The sequence below is a fragment of the Myotis brandtii genome, unplaced genomic scaffold (assembly GCF_000412655.1).
Source record: "Myotis brandtii unplaced genomic scaffold, ASM41265v1 scaffold576, whole genome shotgun sequence".
NCBI lineage: Eukaryota > Metazoa > Chordata > Mammalia > Chiroptera > Vespertilionidae > Myotis > Myotis brandtii.
In genome coordinates, this window is record NW_005370156.1 from 84,073 (window position 1) to 104,530 (window position 20,458).

Here is a 20,458-nt window from a genome sequence, read left to right on the forward strand (position 1 = left end):
CAACCCAAAAAATGAGTTCGCGTGTCACCTCTGACACGCGTGTCATAGGTTTGCCATAACTGTCCTAGAGAGAGAAATGACTTGCTAAAAAACAAAACAAAAACATCTGATTAGTTTCTTTTTTCTGAGCTTAGTGGCAAAGCTTTGTATGATGTTAGCTGTAGGGTTTTTTTTGTGAATAGTCTCTATCAAGTTGAGGTTCCCCTCTATTCCTAGTTAATGAGAGCTTTTATCCTAAATAGGTGCTGGGTTTTGTCAAATGCTTTCCTTTTTTTGCATCTATTTATATGATCATGTGATTTTTTTTAGTCTGTTGATGTGATGGATTACATTAATTGATTTTTAAATGTTGAAGCAGCCTTTCATATTTAAGTCGCACTTGATCTGAAGGTTTTTCTTTTTTTTTAATCCTCATCTGAGGATATATTTTTTAGAGAGAGGAGGAGTGAGGGCAAGAAACATAAACTCTGATGTGAGAGAAACATTAATTGGCTGCTTCCCTTACACACCTTGAATGGGGATCGAACCTGGTTATGTACCCTAACCAGGAATAGAAATACAACCTTTTAGTGTGTGGGATGACACACCAACCGACTGAGCCACCTCGCCAGGGCTGAAGGTTTCTTTATTCAAAATAAATGCCATGTAATTTTGCTCTTTACCTAGTCCTCGACAAAAAACTATTAAAAATGCATATTTATAGATATACTAGTAAGGAGATCTGGAAACACACACTAGGATTTTTTCCTCCATCAGGTTCCCTTGGTAACGATTCAACTAGCATCTTCCAATAGATCTTTAAAGCTTGGTGAGGTGCGTGTGTGTTAATTTTATAGATGTACTTACTATTACTCATTAACTTCAGAGTTCCAAGATTCTTCCAAATTCTCCTAAGTGCCTTTGTGAAAATTTTACACCAGCAACGGAACAGAAGGCTTTTACAATGTTTTCTTTTATTTTCTTTGTGTGTGTGTGTGTGTGTGTGTGTGTGTGTGTGTGTGTGTCTTATTTTTGTCTAAAATTTTACATATGTCTTCTTTTTCCCCAGTTGACCCCAGCCATTCCCACCCTGGGCAAGCCCCCATTGCCCCAGTGCCTGTATCCACTGGTTATGCTAATATGCATGCATACAAGTCCTTTGGTTGCTCTCTAACCGACTACTCCCCACCATTTGTCTCTGGATCTATTCTTGTTTATCAAATTTTATTGATCATTATATCCCACATATGAGTGAGATCATGTGATATTTATCTTTCTCCGACTGGCTTATTTCGCTTAGCATAATACTCTCCAGTTCCATCCATGCTGTTGCAAATGGTAAAAGTTCCTTCTTTTTATTCCATTGTGTAGATATACCACATTTTTTTAATCCACTCATCTGCTGATGGGCACTTAGGCTGTTTTCAAATCTTAGCTATTGTAAATTGTGCTGCTATGAACATAGGGGTGCATATATCCTTTCTGATTGGTCTTTCTGGTTTCTTGGGATATAGTCCTAGAAGTGAGATTACTGGATCAAATGGGAGTTCCATTTTTAACTTGTTGAGGAAACGCCATACTGTCTTCCACAGTGGCTGCACCAGTCTGCATTCCTAGGAGCAGTGCAGGAGCGTTCCTTTTTTTCCACATCCTCACCAGCACTTGTCGTTTATTGATTTGTTGATGATAGCCATTCTGACAGGTGTGAACTGGTATCTCGTTGTTTTAATTTGCATCTCTCGGATGATTAGTGACTTTGAGAATGTTTTCATATGTCTCTGGGCCTTCTGTATTTCTTCTTTCGAAAAGTGTCTATATTACCAAGCCTCGGTTTTCAAAACTGCATGATACTGGCACAAGAACAGACATATAGACCAATGGAACAGAACAGAGAACCCAGAAATTGACCCAAGCCATTATGCTCAATTAATATTTGACAAAGGAGGTAAGAGCATACAATGGAGTCAAGACAGTCTCTTCAATAAATGGTGCTGGGAAATTTAGTCAGATACATGCAAAAAAAGGAAACTAGATCACCAACTTACACCACACACAAAAACAAACTCAAAATGGCTAAAGGACTTAAATGTGAGATGGGAAACCATAAAAATCCTACAAGACTACATGGCAGCAAAATAGCAGACATGTGTTGTAGCAGTATCTTTACAGACACAGCTCCTAGGGCAAGGAGACTAAGGAGAAAATAAACAAATGGGACTACATCAAAATAAAAAGCTTCTGCACAGCAAAAGAAACCATCAACAAAACAACAAGAAAGCCCACTGCATGGGAGAACATATTTGCCAATGATATTTCTGATAAGGGTTTAATTTCCAAAATTTATAGAGAACTCATACAACTTAACAAAAGGAAGATAAACGATCCAATCAAAAAATGGGCAAAGGATCTACAATGTTTTCTTACAGCGATCTCCGTACAATACTTGTGTCCTCTTGTCACCACAGTGTTGTGTCATCATAATTCTGTTGTAAAGGATGTTATATGAAGCTTATAAATGCATTTACCATATTTGCATTTTAATATTATAGTTATTTTATACTTATCTGACTCAAATGAGGATATTATTAGGTTTATACATATGAATTGATTTTTAGGGAAAAGTTCTTGGAAGTTGTAATCACAGCTTTTTTTTTTTAGCTATATTTGGCATCATTTTGGTGTCCAATACCCACTTCAATTTTTACTTCTTTTGAACAGTTGCAGCATTCTTTTATGTTAAACTAGAGGCTCGGTGCACGGATTTGTGCATGGTGGGGTCCCTCGGCCTGGCCTGCATACATCCCCTGAGGGGTCCAGGATTGCAAGAGGTTGCGGGCCAGGCCGAAGGACCCCACCGGTTCACAATCGGGGCTGGGGAGGGACTGTGGGAGGACTCCAGGGCGTGTCCGGCCCACGTCACCCAGTCCCGATTGGCTGGACCCCAGCAGCAAGCTAACCTACCGGTTGGAGCATCTCCCCCCTGGTGGTGAGTGCGCATCATAGCTACTGGTCGAATGGTCCTACAGTCACTTAGGCTTTTATATATATAGATTGGTTTGCCTTTGTTGTTGTTAATCCATCTGAGTATATTTTTTCCATTGATTTTTAGAGATATGGAAGGGAGGGAGAAAGGGAGAGGAAGACAGACAGACAGACAGACAGACACATCAATTGGTTGTCTCCTGCACATGCCCCGACTGGTTGGGGATAAAACTGCAACCCAGGTACGTGCCCTTGACGAGGAATCAAACCTGTGACCCTTCAGTGCCAGGGTTGACACTCCAAGCACTGAGCAACACCAGCCGGGGCTGGTTTGAATTAAGAGACACTTCCCCCAAGATAAGTAACTATATTTTCACTTGCACTTTAGAGCTACACCTGAACGATTCCTGCTACCACCACATTAAGAGGATTGGAGTAGTGTCCATTTAGCTTGCTATTTTAGGTGAGATCATAGGAACATTCTGTCATTAATTTTGTTTGATGACACTTGGTTATACTAGTATATGTAAATTGTACAGTTGAATCACGTAAATCCAGCAATAGTTTTCAGATTATCCTGGGACGTTTACCTAAATATTTCTTGGTTAGTTGCAAGAATGTAGCCACTTTATAGTTGCTTTGATAGCATAACCTGCATATGGAACCACCTCCAGAAAGCTTCTTCTTATACTGAGTTCAATAACAGAGAACTTCTTTTAAACAAAATTTTTTAATTGATTTCAGAGAGGAACGGAGAGGGAGAGAGAGATAGAACCATCAATGATGAGAGAGAATCACTGATCAGCTGCCTCCTGCACAACCCCGCCGCCTCCCCACACAGGGCATGTGCCCTGACCAGGAATCAAACCATGACCACCTGGTTCATAGGTCAACACTCAACCACCGAGCCATACCAGCTGGGCAGAGAACGACTTCTGCCATTTAATTAATTGATGAATGAATAAACTTAACAAGATCCTTAGCCAGAAAGTCAAAGCAGGTTGTTATTCAAGAATCACATTTTCTGTTTTCATGATAGAGTGTTTAAAGTGAGAGGAAGAAGGCATCCTGTCACTTAAAAAATGGAACGTCAGTGTAATACATGCTATGCACGTATGCATCGTGTATTCTATCTGTATATGTCATAGCTTCTGTAATTGCTGTACTTCTGTGGATGTTTACCGTGTATTGCAGCATTCTTGGCAACTCAGTGATGTTGGTTAGAAAGTATTGTTATAGGGATGACTAGCAGTTTACTCCTCATACAGATTTCTTATGGGAGAGGGTAGGAATTCACTAATTGATGGCTCGGAGATATCCTGGCACCACTGCCAAGACAGAGGTTTATGTGTGGGGGTTGAGAGAATGTGTCGTGTGCAGAGCTCGGGGAGACAACACTGGGGATAAGCTCAAAGCGCAGGCCCTGCAGAGGGTGGGCCAGCCAGCAGGAGCGCCCATGTGAACAGCGCTGGGCGCCCGCACAGACCTCTCCTCCTTGTTCCAAACTGCAGTTGTAACTCTCAAGTGGACCATGCAGCCGTCTTTTCAGGAGATTCAGAGGATGAGTCAGGTGCCAGAGACGGTAAAAACACAAAATGGGATTCTAACTTCCCAGGGGCTGTGGCAGCAAACTTGTCTCCTACATGCTTTCAAGTGTGGAGGACTTCAAATGGGAGTACTGAGATCCTAATCCTCCGCTGAAAATTAGGGTCACAATGACAAGGAAAACCCCGCATGGTGGGAATTCTGTGTCAGCTCTTGTGACTCAGATTAACGGAGAGACTCTAGGGCAGATGGTTACAATCAAGAGCATAGGAGTCTAAGCAGAGAATGGCAGCTGAGGGGACCATCGGTGGAACTAGGAAGGACTAGTGCCAGCACATTTGTCCCTCAGAAGTATGTCTACATTGTCCCTGCTCTTCTTGGTGACAGAACTGAAGTCTTAATCTTTGCAGAAGACCAAACTGAGTATTACTTTTAGAATTAAACTCACACAAGATTGCCAGATGCTTTAGTGCAGCTAAAACCTGGGTGCAAGTAAGTCCTGGAAGGTGCACATTGTAGCAGTTTTTTAATAGCCATTATCCTATATAATAAAGAGCTAATATGCAAATGGTCATCATGCCCTCGTGCTGTACCCGGGGGACCTGAGGCGAGGCAGGGGGACCTGAGGCTGCGCCAGGGGATCTGAGGCCACGCCCCCCACCTGGTGGGGCTTGACTGAGGACTTGAGGCTGCACCCCCGCCCCCAGCGGGGCTTGACGGGGGACCTGAGGCTGCACCCCCTGCCCTGCAGGTCTTGACGGAGGTGGGGCCAGCCGGGTCTGGGTCTCACACGATTTCGAGGTGCACGCGGGTGGGCGGGGACTTGACTCTGGATCCCGTGGCGCGCCCCAGACTCTGACAGGAGGGAGATTTTCATATACATTTTACTAATTTTCTTTCATCTCTGACACTTCTATTATAGAGAAAGGGCAAATAGCAATATTAAAATATTTCCTCTAATTAATTCCCTTTTAACGTACATGAATTTTGTGCACTGGGCCACTAGTTATTTTATATTAGTTTCTGGTGCACAGCAGAATGGTTAGACCAGGGGTCCTCAAACTACGGCCCGTGGGCCACATGCAAATACAAATATTGTATTTGTTCCCGTTTTGTTTTTTTACTTCAAAATAAGGTATGTGCAGTGTGCATAGGAATTTGTTCATAGTTTTTTTTTAAGCTATAGTCCGGCCCTCCAACGGTCTGAGGGACAGTGAACTGGCCCCCTGTTTAAAAAGTTTGAGGACCCCTGGGTTAGGCAATCATATACTTTACAAAGTGATCCCCCTGATATTTCCAGTACCTACTTGGCACCATACATAATTGTTACAATATTACTGACTATATTCCCTATGCTGTATATATATCATATATTCAGGGTGGAGCAAAAGTAGGTTTACAGTTGTGAGTACACAAAACAATTTTTTCTTGTATTATTGTGTTACTTTCCATATGAACAACTGTAAACCTACTTCTGCCCCGCCTTGTAATATTTATGTCTTTTTAAGAAAATATGTAATTTGCTTTAAAGAGATGATTTACAAATTTTGAAAGAAAATAAAATTGAACAATGTAAGGTACATATGCACTATGTAATCCTGGAGAAAATAAATGACAAGAATACTCTGGTGTAACAAAGTGCATTCTAACCTCATCAGAATACTACAAAATAAAACAACCCTTTCATATTTCTAAAATAAATAGACAGAGAGCTGCCACTAAACACGCTGGGCATCCTAGGACATGCCTGTAATTGCTCTATTAAGTCATGGAAATTCAGTGAATATACTGATATTGTTAAATATAAGCATCAAGTAAAGAGGCAAAATCTCTTACCACAAAGGTCTGGTAACATTTCAAAAACAACTTCCCATTTGGAAAACGTTATAAATGAACAAGTAATTTTTTATTGTTTTACTTAAGAAACGAAAAGCCATGTGACTCCACTGTATTTGGGTTAAATATAGCTAATCACAGGCAGCCATGGGGTTTCCAGCAACTTGAGAGAAGAACTTCTGTTGATCTGGTAGAACGGGCCTTTCTTTCTGCAGGGCCCCCATGGCCACCCAGCAACACTGGCTTCCAAGCTAGGTGGGTTGCTGTGGAAACCAACTGCTTTAAAAACCAAGAGGAAAGAAAAACTAAAATCCCAGAACACAGGCCAACTTGAGGGGAGATAAAGGGGATGAAAACCGTCAGAGAGAACCCAACACTTTCTCTCTCTCTCTCTCTCTCTCTCTCTCTCTCTCTTACACACACACACACACACACACACACACACACACACATACATGTGGGAGTCCACCAACTTCACGTGGCCATCCAAGATGAAGCCAGAGTTTGTAGAAAACTGAGAAGCACTGGCTATTCAAAGCACGTGGAGAAATCCTGTGCCCAGTGAAGAGCACGGGTACTGGCTACCGCAGTACCAGTTAGCCCATGGTTACAACAGAGATATTGAGAATGTTGGTTTTGGAGCCTGGATAAGAAGTTATAAAATAAGTGACTTCTGCCAGTTGTAGAAAAATAACTGAAGGTACAAGTTATTGGAAGAGGAAGGGGAAGAAGGAAAGACAAGGCCTGCCTTCCACATGGCCTGTCCGCGTTTGCAGGCAGTTTCGTTCAGTACCGATGGGGGTTCTTCCCGGTGCCTGTGGAGTACGTACTGTCATTCCTTGCTCCTGGCTCTGTCATTATGTTTGCTCTCAACTTGCTACTTAGAGGTACCTTCTGTCAAGCCAACAATTAGAAATGGCCTTGTTGCTTTTAGTTCTAAATCTGTGGCAGATAGAAAGGAAATGACTAAAAGATAATGCTGGGCTAAAAGATAATGTTTAGTTCTCTACCCACAAAGCAGATGTTCTTTGTACTTAGAATGGACTAGTGTGTGCCCACAGAGCCAAATGCTTTGTCTTTGCCAAGTGCAAAGGCGCTCTAAATCATGGTTCGGGAAGAATTCCTGAGCGCTTATTTCTTCTTGATTCTCCCACTGGCAGTGACTGAATTCCTCATCATGAAATAATGTGCTGAGTAAGAGTGTGTAACGAGAAGAGACCTGAGCACACACTCGTGGGTCCGTCCACTATGAGAAGGCAGAATTGGAACCCGTGATGGATACTGTTCGTGATTGTTCTCCAGAAAAACAGGACCAATAGGGTGCATACATGTATATATAGAAAAAGATTTATTATAGGGAATTGCCTCGTGTGATTATAGAAGCTGACAATTCCCAAGATCTGCAGGGTGAGCCAGCAGTCTGGATCTCGGGAGAGCTGGTGGTATAGTTCCAGTACAAACGCTAGCAGGCTTGAGACCCAGGAAGAGCTGAAACTTCAGTTCAATTCTGAAAGCAAGAAGCAGCCAATATCCCAGTTCAAAGGCTGCCATGCAGGAGGAATTCTCTTACTCAGAGGAAGGTCAGCCTTTTTATTCTTCTCATGCCTTCAACTGATTGGATGACACCCACCCCCATTAGGGCCAATCTCTTTTACTCAGTCTTCCTTTTTAAATGTGAATCTCATCCAAAAACACCCATACAAAAAGCCCAGAGTAATGTTTGGACAAATATCTGGACACCTCATGGCCCAGTGGTGTTGACACATGAAGTTAACCATCACAGATACTGAAAAGGAAAGCCAGGGGCTGGGAGGAGAATCAGGTGGGTGCAATTTCAAGGAAATGGTCCTTAGCCATATAGTGCCTTGCCAGAACAGCACAGAACCTGAGGAGTGCAACACTACTACCCCTCAGTATGTGTGTTAAAGCTTGTAGATAGCTCATAGAGCTCTGGGAGGATGAGGCTCACAGAAAGAGTAATGCCTAGGCCATATGGCGAGGCTGAGCCAGGGATACTCTACCACCCTCCTGCACTGAGACAGGGCAGCTTGCACTGCTGTCCCCAACCAGATGCCTCCTCTGTGACCCCTTTGGTCAGAAAAAGCAATTGCTTCTTTTTTTTTTAATTTATTGATTTCAGACAGGAAGAAAGAGGGAGAGACAGATAGAAACATCAATGATGAGAGAGAATCATTGATTGGCTGCCTCCTGCACGCCCCCTACTGGGGATCGAGCCCGCAACCTGGGCATGTGCCCTTGGCCTGAATCGAACCTGGGACCCTTTAGTCCTTAGGCCAACGCTCTATCCACTGAGCCAAACCGACTAGGGCAGCAATTGCTTCTTTATGTTGCTGTCTTTCAAATCAGAATCCAGCATGAAGGCATCAGATTAGCAGAACCAAAGTCCATTCCTGCTTCCTAGCTACCAGAGAGGCTGGGAAGATAAGTTTCTAGCTTCTGCCTTAGGCCAAATGTTTTATGTGGGAACATACTCAAATGGAAGAAGGTGGTCAGAAGATGCTGGATTGTCCACCAAGATTCGTCTTCCCGTGCTACCCATCCTTCCAGCCACAGCTTCCCCCAGTGAACTCAGGAAGCCATAATTAGGGCCCATAGCCACACAGTATGAACCTGTATAGCCAGTGGCCATTCCACTTTGGCAGAATGGCTCATGGGTACCCTGTTTACATCTTTTAATATCACCCCTAACCTCTACCTCTAGGATACTTTCAGATATTTTTACTTTCTTTCTTTGTATTTGTTTTTGTTAATAAACTCCAGGCCTTGTTAGTCTCCTCTTAGCTATGTTTTTAAGCTCTATCTTACCCAGTTTCATCCTTTTTGTTCTCTGGCACATGGGTTGGGCCTAACTTATCCTTACCGACCCCCCTCCCAAAAAACAAACAAACAAACAAAACCAACAACTGTAAACTCCTTAAAACAGGAGCCATATTTTTTTCTTTTTTTAATCTCCCACAGTACTTCCTGTCATACTAAGCATACAGTAGCTGATCAGTAAAGATTTTCTTATTAATTCTAATTAATTAGTTATCTGAAAATAGATTATTGCTTTTCAAATAAATTTTGATAGTATCAATTTAAGACAATAATGTATAAGAAGCAAATGGAACACCACCAACAACAAAACCCCCAGGGATATTTAGGTCACATACCAGATGATATCCAGAAATGACTGTGAGTTTTAGTGAATCATTCAACACATACATGGAGTGCCTACTGTGTGCCAGACACTGTTCTGTGTGCTTGGGATTCATAAATCAAGAAGAAAAAAGAGACAAAAGAGCTCTCTCAAAGCTTACATCCTGGTAGTCAGACAGTTAAAAAGACATAAATTACAGTCATGCCAGAATTGATGTGTCATGCAGATAAGAAAAAGTAGAGCAGGATAATATCGGCAGTGCAGGGTGGGGCTGGATCGACATTTTAGATGGGATGGTCAGAATTGTAAAAATTTGTTTTTAGATAATCAGAGAAAATCGAATGCTTGCTGAGTATGAGATGATATAAAGAGGTTGTTGTATGTATTGGGTATGATAATGTCATTTTGGGTATGTTTTTTTTTTAGTCTTTATCTGTTATAAACTGAAATATTTATGGGGAAATAATGTGGCTGAATATAATATATAGGATTTGCTTCAAAATGTTACAGGGGAAAAAAAGGGAGGAAGTAGGAGGGTCGGAGCGAGGAAAATCGAGTAGGGAGAATAGCTTAAGCAAAAAGGGTAGAAAATTGGTATTTGAAATTTGTTTATCAGTCCAGAGGGTTTCCTTATACTGTTCACTCTACTTTTAGCTAGGTTCTAAAATTTCCATAGTAAAATTAGTTAGTGGTCAGTGTAGGTAGGCCTCATTCAGGGGGTGACATTTAAGCAGCAACTGAAAGAAGTGAGGGAGCGAGCTGCATGGATAGGTGGCCTGTGCCAAACAAGGAAACAGTCATTTCAATTCCTGTAAAAGGGAGGAATAAGAAATGAGGACAGAGAGCTATTTGGTTGGGGGTAGAGATCGCATAGAGCCTGTTAAGTCACTGCAAGGACTTCAAGTGAAGGTCAAATCCTTGAGGGCTCAGCGTCATGCTCAGATCCTTGGGAGCTCTTTGAACTGTTCTGATACTCTGGTTTTCCTTTCTCAGATTCTGAGCTGAGACTTTGTAATACATGATCTGAGTGTCCAATAGGACTTCCTGCGGTGAGAGAAATCTGTCTGTGCTGTCCAATGTGGAGCCACCGCCACATGCGGCTGCTGAGCACTGGAAAAGTGCTCCTGTGGCTGAGGAGCTCCACTTCTGATGTCATTTATTTTAATTAATGTAAACTTCAACTTATGTGGCCAGTGTTTTCCATATTGGACAGTGCAGTATTAGGAGATGGTTATTTTCACTCTGGCAATCATTAATTTGACACACTTTTATTGATACCTGCTGGCTCTAGGTACGAGGCTAGGCCTTACGGCCATAAAAATTAATTTTAAAACATGAGAACCTCTATTCCTGAGGGACCCACAGAGCACACCAGATACTCTGCAGCAGTGGCCAGTGTGTGGTGTGGGCCACCCGTCTTCAGGCAGGAGCGCCACCAGGCCATTCTCACCTCAGCGTTTGCATCTCTGCCTGTGCCTCTTTGTCAGGCTGGGTCCTGTGTATCCTTCAGGCCTGAGCTTCAGTGACACCTCCTCACAAGGCCTTCCCTGACCGCCCCTCCATTATGCTCTCCTGTGGTGCCCAATGTTCCTGTGAGGCACTTCTCCCATTTTTAAATTGCACTTGGTATCCATTTAACACCTAAAGCTGAAAGCTCCTCAGTGTCAGGGTCTGATCACACTGTCGACCCACATAGTCAGCCTACAAAGAATGCTGACAGAAATGCAAATAGGGGAGGGATAGTGTCAGTGTAGACTGTGTGGGGAGGGAGAGGAGGGGCCTCTCACCCAGTTTGGGGAGGGTTTGGTGAGTCCGGAGCAGTTTCCCAAATAAAACTTAACTAGGACTTTTAAAGGATGAATAGGATCAGCAACATGAAGGTAAAGTTGTTGAAAGGCATTTCCTACAGAGATGAGAAGTGGAAGGGAGGGAAGGGGAAAGTGTGGGACAGTGTCTGGGGGCCTGTGGGCAGTATGAGGGATCAGGTGGGGCCTGATTATAGATGACCTGGGGTACCTTGAAATGTATCCCCCTCCCCCCCATAAAAGTATCCCATAGGGCAGGGGTTGGCAGATTTTTTTTTTTTAAGGGCCAAAAATAAATAGTTCAGGCTTTGTAGCCATGTGGTCTCCGTCAGAACTTCTGACTACCACCATTGCAATGCAAAAACAGGCTTAGGCAGTGTGTAAATAACTAGGTGTGCGTGTGTTTCAATAAAACTTTATTTATAGACACTAAACTTTGAATTCCAGATAATTCTCATGAACTATTATTCTTTTGCTTTTTTAAAAAGTCATCTATGCCCTGGCCGGCTTGGCTCAGTGGATAGAGCGTCAGCCTGAGGATTGAAGGGTCTGAGGTTCGATTCTGCCCAAGGGCACATGCCTGGGTTGCAGGCTTGATCCCCAGTGGGGGGCATGCAGGAGGCAGCCAATCAATGATTCTCTCTCATCATTGATGTTTCTATCTCTCTCTCCTTCTCCCTTCCTCTCTGAAATCAATAAAAAAAAAATAGATTTTTTAAAAAAGTCATCTACATGTACATAAAAGGCTAATATGCAAATTGTCCTCTCAGGAGTTCGACCGGGAGACCAGGAGTTCGATCGGTGGCTATGATGTGTGCTGACCACGAGGGGGTGGTGCGGAACACGGCGGGCGACCAGCAGCGGTGGCAGGGCACTGAGGGAGCAAGGGAAGGAGGATGCAGGGAGGCCGAGAGGCAGGGAACCTGATCAGCCCTAATTTCTGGCCAGGCTTAGGGATCCTACCCGTGCACGAATTTCGTGCACCAGGCCTCTAGTTTAAATATAAAAACCATTTTTACCTCACAGACCTTACAAAAATAGGCAGCTAGCCACATCTGGCCCTCAGTCACATCTTGTTGGGCACCAATGATTTGAAGCAGGATAGGAAGTGGTCAAATCTGTATTTCCTATAGCTCCCTCTGGCTTCAGTGGGATTTTAAGGGTCAGGTCTAAGGACAGTGGCAGTTTTTGTAAAGAGGCTGAGTGGCAGTCTGGATGACTGATGGCAAGGGCCTGAAATAAGGCATTGTTAACACGGACGGGAAAGAGAGGCCTGCTCTGAGACATATATTTTGGAATTAAAATCAGCAGAACTTGGTGATAGATGTGCAGTATAAGGAATAAAAGAATGATGTTCCAGCTTCAATTTAGTAACCAGGTGCCCCAGCTCACTCGCCAGCAGAGGAACATAGGACATCTTAATGCATATTTAGGCCTGGGGCCTTTTATAGGATTTCCCTTTTATTTGCAAAATGAGAGTAATGTTAATAAATAGTGACTCACCCGCCTAGCCATAAGGTTACTCCCGTGGTATGAATAATTTTATTTGTTGTTGAACGGATAATCTAATTCTAAGTGCTACTCTAGAAAAAATGATACGCCAATGGGAAATTTCTAAAACTTCTACTCACTATTGCTATGAACCTAAAACTCTAAAAAATAAAATCTATTTTTGAAAAATGAACTAGATCTAGCACGGTTGATCTGGAGGAGTGTTCATGATATGCTACCATATGAATAAAGCAAATGGCAAAACAACAAAAAGATATCTCAGTGTCTGTAATAATTCCTAGTTATATTGACTTTTTTTCAAGTCATGTCACAACAAAAGAAGTAGCTAAATAATCTCTTTCTGTTGGTGGCAGTGAAAACAACCCTAGGTGTTAGACCAATGCGCTCAGTTGGTTCGGCAACCTCAGTTCTTGAGTTCTGACTAAGAAAGAATTCAGAACCAAGCCCAAACTATTAGCAAAAGTTTATTTTAAAAAATCACAGAGGTAGCCGAAGCCGGTTTGGCTCGGTGGATAGAGCATCGGCCTGCGGACTGAAGGGTCCTGGGTTCGATTCCGGTCAAGGGCATGTACCTGGGTTGAGGGCATATCCCCAGTGGGAGATGTGCAGGAGGCAGCTGATCGATGTTTCTAACTATCTATCTCTCTCCCTTCCTCTCTGTAAAAAAATCAATAAAATATATTTTAAAAAAAAAATCACAGAGGTAGAAGTGAGCTGTAGAAGAATTGGGTTCAGGAAACAAGTTACAGAGGCAAAAAAAGGGCTCTTGGAGCTTAGGAGAAGGAGAGGAAGGTAAAGGTAGCACCCTGGGGGTGGGAGGTGGGGGGGGGGGCGGACCAGAGAAAGGGAAAAGGCAGGAGTGTGCTGGGAGGGAGAGAGCATGATGGGTCTTCCATCCTAAGGGTTTTTAAGGGTAGAGATTTTAGGGGAGGTCCCAGGGGAGGATCTCAATAGAATATTCATTAGCTTTCCAGGTGTGTCCTTTCATGGTCATGGTCTCCACTGATTGGTCGATGCCAGGGCAGGGGGTCATTAATCAATGCAGCTAGTCCTGCTGTCAGCCATGGTGTCACTTGTCTGGTTTTGTTGTTTTTCTGGGTTTGGAGCTGAAACACAACTGAGGCCAAATGTTATCTAAGGGTTAATGCTTAAGGGAGCAGTTGCGCATGGGCGTCACATCAGGCCACTCTTGAACCCCTTATTCCTCCTCTAAGGGGGTCTACCACATGACTAGCGACATGCCAGGGAAGGAAAGGCCAGGGGAGGGTCCGAACCGCATGACTACCAATATGAAAGGTCAGGGGGTCTTAACCGCATGCCCAGCGATATTCTAGGGAAGGAAAGGTTACCCTGGGGGCGAGGTCCTTGTTTTCCCAGTTTTGTCTGTTTCTAGGCCCCTGGGGCTTTCCGTTCTGGTGGCCTTCTATACCTGGCCTATCGTCCTTGCTTTGCTCATGTTTGTCTGCCTACCACATTTCAAAGTATACAGTTGCAGAACATAAACTAGGCTTCCTGTATTAGAAAAAATTCAAGTGGTAGACTAGAGGACATTTATTTCAGTAGAACTTTTCTTTCTGTGTTTATTCAGAGTCCTTTAGCTTTTTCCACATCTCAGCTGCTTTTGCCATTCCCAGCAAACAGTGAAGAGAGGGCAGAAATCTTGTAACCCCAATTGTTAGCAAATGTTGCATTACCATAAAATACATAAATCATCAGTGCAGCCCTACAATAAGCCACCCTCCCACTCACCCTGTTGTAGAGGACTTTGGCTATGTGAATATTAATGAAAGCTGAGTTAAAAATGTTATAACTTGACATGCCACCTGGGGACAAGGAAGACTGAGTTAAAGAAGAAATCATGTATAGGATACATCTTGAAAATCTGCGATTGGAGGAAATTAACTAAATGGGTTTGTAATGTCATAGATTTTCATGATGTTGGTTTTATCACTCTCTTAGCATTAATTTTCTCCTTCTATAGTATGAAGTAGCCGAGTTCAGTTTCTGGTAGCACTTAATGTTTTTTCCTACACAAAGGTTTGAGACATTTATTTGGTACAGTCTATAGTCCCTAAGTCTAGAGTTTTTTGACTGTTTTTATGGTCATCTAGTCCAGAAATGTATTAAGTCGGTATGTGAAAAAAATGGGTGAGAAAATGATTAATTGAAATTTTCAGTATGAAAAGGTTGCTTCAATATCATAAGATAGTTGGCAAGTTACCAAGGTAGAGGTCCTCAAAGCAAAATAAATTCCTCTCGATGTGGTTGCCCCGTTTGTGGAAGAGCTCTAGATACAAGCACCTAAGAAAAAGAAGTTTACTGGAGCAGGATCACTTCTGGTTGTTCCGGAATGTAGTCCTTTAATTAAAGAACATTGTGACGCTGGGGTCTGGTCCACCATCATCTCTTCCTGGGTTATTACAGAGGCCTGTTAACTGAAGCTCAGTCCTCAGTCTTGTCTCTTCCTTAGTCTGTCCTTCACCCAGAGCCAGATGTTTCTGTAACGTAAGTTTGATCTCCACTTCCGTGTCTAAAACCTTTCTGACTTCCCATTGCCCTTGAGATAAAGAATGATCTTTTTAAATCGCTTCTGAAGTCTTGAGTGAGCTGGCCCCTACTTGCCTCTCTGATCTTGTCTCTCATTAGATCATAGACCCCTCGAATTCTTCATCCAGCTTTCAGACCCTCTGTTTCTCAGGAAGCAGTGCTTTTTCTTGCCTCTGAGCCTTTGCATATGCTATTCCGTCAGTGGCCCCTTCCTGCCTGCACCAATGTCCCCCAAGTATAGCACTTGCCTGTGTACTCACTTTTCTTCACCACTGTAGTTTGCACAATTACTCACAATTCTAGGCATAGAGAAGCAGCTCAGTAAACATCTCTTGCATGAAACAATGAAAATAATCCATTCTGTTTTAATATATTAACATTAATTTGGATCTGTCCATTCCCACATTTATTATTTTTTTCTTGCGAGTATTACTGATTCAACTTCATTTATCTTTTCAAACATGTACTTCTTTTTTTCTTCTTCTTCTAACCTTCTCTCCTCCCACTCGTGGATCTCCCTTTTAATGATATTTTAGACTATGTTTGGGTCTAGTCTTCATGATTACCAGCACAGTGATCCTGGGTTGCTCATATCGTTTAATAGCAGCTTGAGCCTGTTCAGGCTGTGTTTGCAGGCAATGCTGGGAGGATAAAAGAGTACTGTGTTTGCTGCACAGTGTCTTTAAGGGATCGAATTTTTATCTCAATTATTTGTTGGTATGAGTAGGAAGGAGCGAAGAGAAAGCAGTTGGTCATTGGTTTTGAACAAAATAGGAAATCATGTAAAATAAAAAGGGATCTCTAAGAAGGAAATTTTCCGTGGTTAAAATTATTTGTATTTTGGAGGAAGATGTTGATTTTCTTTTCATAGCACTTTCCACCTCCCATCACACTGACAGCAGAATCACTGTGGAAGTGGCCTAATAAACAGCTCTTGCTCTGCATTCCTTTTTCTCTTCCAGAGGTCACACTGAAGGTCCACATCAGTGACGCCAGCACCCACCAGCCTGTCCCGGAGGCGCTCATCGAGATTTTCACCAACCAGGTCTCCATTGCCTCTGGCACCTCGGGGACAGATGGCGTGGCCTTCATCAAGTTCCAGTATAAGCTGGGCAGTCAGTTGATCGTCACCGCCACGAAGCACGCCTATGTGCCAAACTCTGCCCCATGGAAGCCAATCCGATTACCCGGTAAGGTGCTCTCAACCTGTCTCTGAAACAGAGTTTGTAGTCAGGCCAGTGATAGAGTCACACACAGAAACGATTTTGAAAGTGGAGGTCAGTCAAAAGGGAAAATATTGGGTTAGTCTCTGCTTTACCTTGTGGCCCCCTTATGTGAAGAAAGGGGGGATCTGGTATAAAGGCGGTTGAAGCCCCATCTTTTTATACTCACCATGGAGTCAGAGCCTTAGAGTGTCTGCTCACTTCTGCAGCTCCCCATTCTGAGCCTCACTGATTATCACCAGCCGGATGCATGGGGCAGTGCTTTAATGAGCGTCCTTGCTCTGCTTCCTGGGCCTCAGAGCAAAGCTGGCCAAAGATGAGGGGAGTCCTGGCGAGACGGTCTTTCTCTTCCCCTTCCTACCTGCTAAGGGAAAACACCTCTGTGTGTTTCCTCTCCTCAGTACTCTACTTCATCTCGGGCACGTCTGATCCCCAAACATGTGGATTTCTTCCGTACATCGAGCAATTCTCAGATTCTCAGATACCAGCTGGGTGTCCTACAATTGAACTCCATTCTGACACTACCTACCCACAGGTTAAGGCTTTCGTCCCATGAGACTGCCCCCGCCAGTTCAGATGCCAATTGAAAGTCCAGGTCGTCACCTGTGCTTCTGTAGCTGTACCTGACCTGACTGGCTGTAGGTCAGAGGTTCCCATAACCTCTGGTTTACTAGAGTAGCTCACAGAACTCAGAGAAACAGTCCACTTACTCGATTACTGGCTTATTATAAAGGCTATCAAAGAAACAGTGAGCTGGAAGAGATGTGGAAGGAGCACAGAACTTTCATGCTCTCCAGGTGCAACCCTCCCAACACCTCCATGTGTTCACCAACTCGGAGGCTCTCCAAACCTCTCCTTTTGGGTTTTTATGGAGGCTTCAGCACATAGACATGATGGATTAAATCTTTGGCTATGGGTGACTGATTCAACCTCCAGCCCCCTCCCTTCCCTGGAGGTCAGGGGGTGGGGCTGAAAGTTCCAACCTTCTCATATGTGTTTGGTTCCCCTGGCAACCAGTTCGCATCCTTAGGTTATCTAAGGGGCTTTCCAAAAATCAGTATATTAACATAAACTTCAGCATGGTTGAAAGGGACTTATTATGAATAACAAAAGACATCTTTATAGCTCTCATCACTTAGGAAATCCCAAGGTTTTTTAAAGCTCTGTACTCAGAATGGAGACCAAGACCAAATACATATTTCTTATTTTAAAGCACAATATCACTTTACCATTCGCCACCTCAAAGTAGTCAGTCCACCACAAGGGGCAAGAATGGTACTTGACACAGGTTCAGCTTGGGATGGGGTAGGTGGGGAGCAGCAGTTAGGCCTCTTCTGTCCCTTCCCCTAAGGCTCCATCTAGTGCGTGGACCACATCATACATTCACACCATTAGGTCAGCAACAGGGATGGGCTGACGGCTGGCAGAGATACTGCCAGGGTAGTGGGGGAGCGTGGGTTTTGGACACCAACTGACCTGGGTTCTTGGTCCCAGTCTGTGCTTGAGCCCCTCTAGCTTTGATGTCAATCTCTATAAAAACGGAGCTAATACCACCTCATAGAGTTGTTCTGATTAAAAAGTAGTGAACATGTGTAAACTAGATTGCAATGCCTAAAACACCATAGGTGCTCCATGGATATGTAGCACCCAGCACAGTGCCTGGCAAAACACCTGTGTTAGAGCTCATCTCTGTGCCACAGAACCCTGGGCACACTCCATCAAGGTCCCTGCTGCCTCTGGGGACAGGCTGCAGCTAAGTGTGGCTGTTTCTGGTCTTTAAAATTCTGGTGTCTGCCCTTACTCACAAAGTTCTCTGTAGTTCATTTTACATTTATTAAGTATCTGCTATGGGCCAGGCACTGCCCTGGGCACTGAGAAGACAGATAGAAACACAGAACCTGCTCCTACAAAGTTTATAATTTAGTTGTGAAGTCAGCCACAGGTGGCATTTCCACCTAAGGAGATAAATGTGGATAGATTTGTGTGTATATATATATACGTAGGGGTTCTGGGGAGGACTGTTAACCAGTGTAGGTGAGCAAATTAAACCTCCCAGTGTGATCAAGAGGGGAGCTGAGTCTTAAAGCCGAGTAGATAATTAGCACCAGGAGATGCTTGTAAAAACACAGATGCCAGGATTCAACCATTCAATTGGGGATGTTATTCAGGAATTTACATTTTAACAAACAACCTCTCCCCTATTTATGGATAAAAGTTTTCACTAAAGTTTGAGACCACTGTTTTGTGAGCTATAGAAAGTGAGATAGATACAGCTGAGGATATCATTTAGGGAAATTTTAGAAAAAAGGGGGGGAAATCTGAGAAACATTTAGCAGTCAAAATCCAGAAAGCCTTGTGGAATGGATGAGAGAGAGGTAAGCAGAAGGACGAATTAGAATAAGTGTAAGTTGTATCTCGGGTTTCTGGCCGGGGAGAGAGCGGATAGATGGGTAATGGGGTTGGGAGACTTGCCACACTGTGGTTCCCCAAAGTGAATTGATGGAGTGAATTGATGGAGTATGTGAAAAGAAGCCCCCCTCCTCCTTTCTGTGTGCATCCCTCTCCCCAAGCTTGGGACTCGGGCAAGACAGATGGAGGTGGGTAGGGAGGGGAGAAGGGAGGAAAGGGTGAGTGTTGGGGTCATAGTTGATGTTGAACTTAGGGCAGGTTGGATTTTAGCTGCCTCTGGAATGCTAAATGTGTTCGGCCTATAGTTTGAAATGAGTTTGGAGCTCAAGGGATTTTGAGATAGAGGTATAGTTTGGGGTCATTATCAGTCTTGTGGTAAGAATCAACAGCAGGAGGTCACCTGAAGAGTGGAGAGGAGTGGGCCTGGACAGAACCCTGAAAAGGCCAACCAAGTACGAAGCGTGAGCTTGTTAGTTTATATCTAAAGAAATGTTTGACCGCCCCCACTTTGCACAGTAGAAACTGCTCAGAGAAGTTTAAACAGTGTCCAGACACCACACTCCACCTTCACTGGGAGAGCAGCAGCACAAAGCACAGTGGATTCTCGTTATTCACATTGGTCAGGTCTGCCAGGTCACCGAGAGCACTGTTCCTAGGGGAAATGCAGGGTTAGGCGCCTGCAGGCCTCTGGTCACAGCATTTTCATCAACTGATTGCTCTGTCACCTTGTTTTATGTATGTTTCTGTTTAAAGACACTGCATTTAACATATATTATCGGTTCACTAACAGTGAATTCACAGCCAACAGCACTAAAACTCATACCTGAACAAAGCTTGTCTAACATGTATTTTCTTCATAAGGCCCATCACGGTCTTCCTGCCCTTAGGGACCCTCGATAGCACTTCAACACTACACCGGGGGCTATTTTAAACGGTGAAATCACCAACAAAAAGCACAAGATTGCAAAAAACTTGGCCCTGAATAGATCACAAGAAAGGACACTTTCAGCATGAGAGCTAAAGCAAGAAGGCATTGTCGCCGTGTTTGACCTGGGCTGGGAGCGTGCACATCAGGAGACCCAAATCTTTCACCAGTCTGTACATGCACATGTATTGACTTGGGAATTGCACATTTAAGTGCATTGGCACATTCACAAATATGGGATACACAAATAATGAGGATCAATTGTAATTACATATATTCATTTTGACTTTATTAACATGATCATTTGAGAAAAAGCAGTCATTCCTCTAATGTCCGTTGTTTTAAATGAGTCAAATAAGGCGAACACTGTAATTTAATTGAAAGAATTTTGGACTAGGCGTGAAGATACCCAGGTTCTCGCTTGCTCCCCTCCCCAGCTGGCCCCCACACATGTGAGCCCGTCATGGCTTTCTGAGCCCGTGTTTCTCATTTCTAACCTAAATTAATAAGACTAAATAATTTTCACCAAGTCTTT

General features: G+C 43.4%; 1 protein-coding gene across 4 annotated transcripts in view; it reads left to right on the forward strand.

The window, feature by feature from the left end:
* Positions 1-20,458, forward strand: part of FAM171A1 (family with sequence similarity 171, member A1) — a 94,994-nt gene that overhangs the window by 26,526 nt on the left and 48,010 nt on the right. For 3 of the 4 annotated variants that reach the window (XM_014549942.1, XM_014549944.1, XM_014549943.1), the window contains exon 2: positions 16,329-16,556. Coding sequence is in view for 1 of the 4 variants with exons in the window: in XM_005878875.2 (XP_005878937.1) it covers positions 7,892-7,922; positions 16,329-16,556 (259 nt within the window). In the remaining 3 variants the exon portion in view is untranslated. Of the gene's footprint in view, positions 1-7,872; positions 7,923-16,328; positions 16,557-20,458 lie in introns of those variants that run through there. The other variant, XM_005878875.2, reaches the window with a different exon arrangement.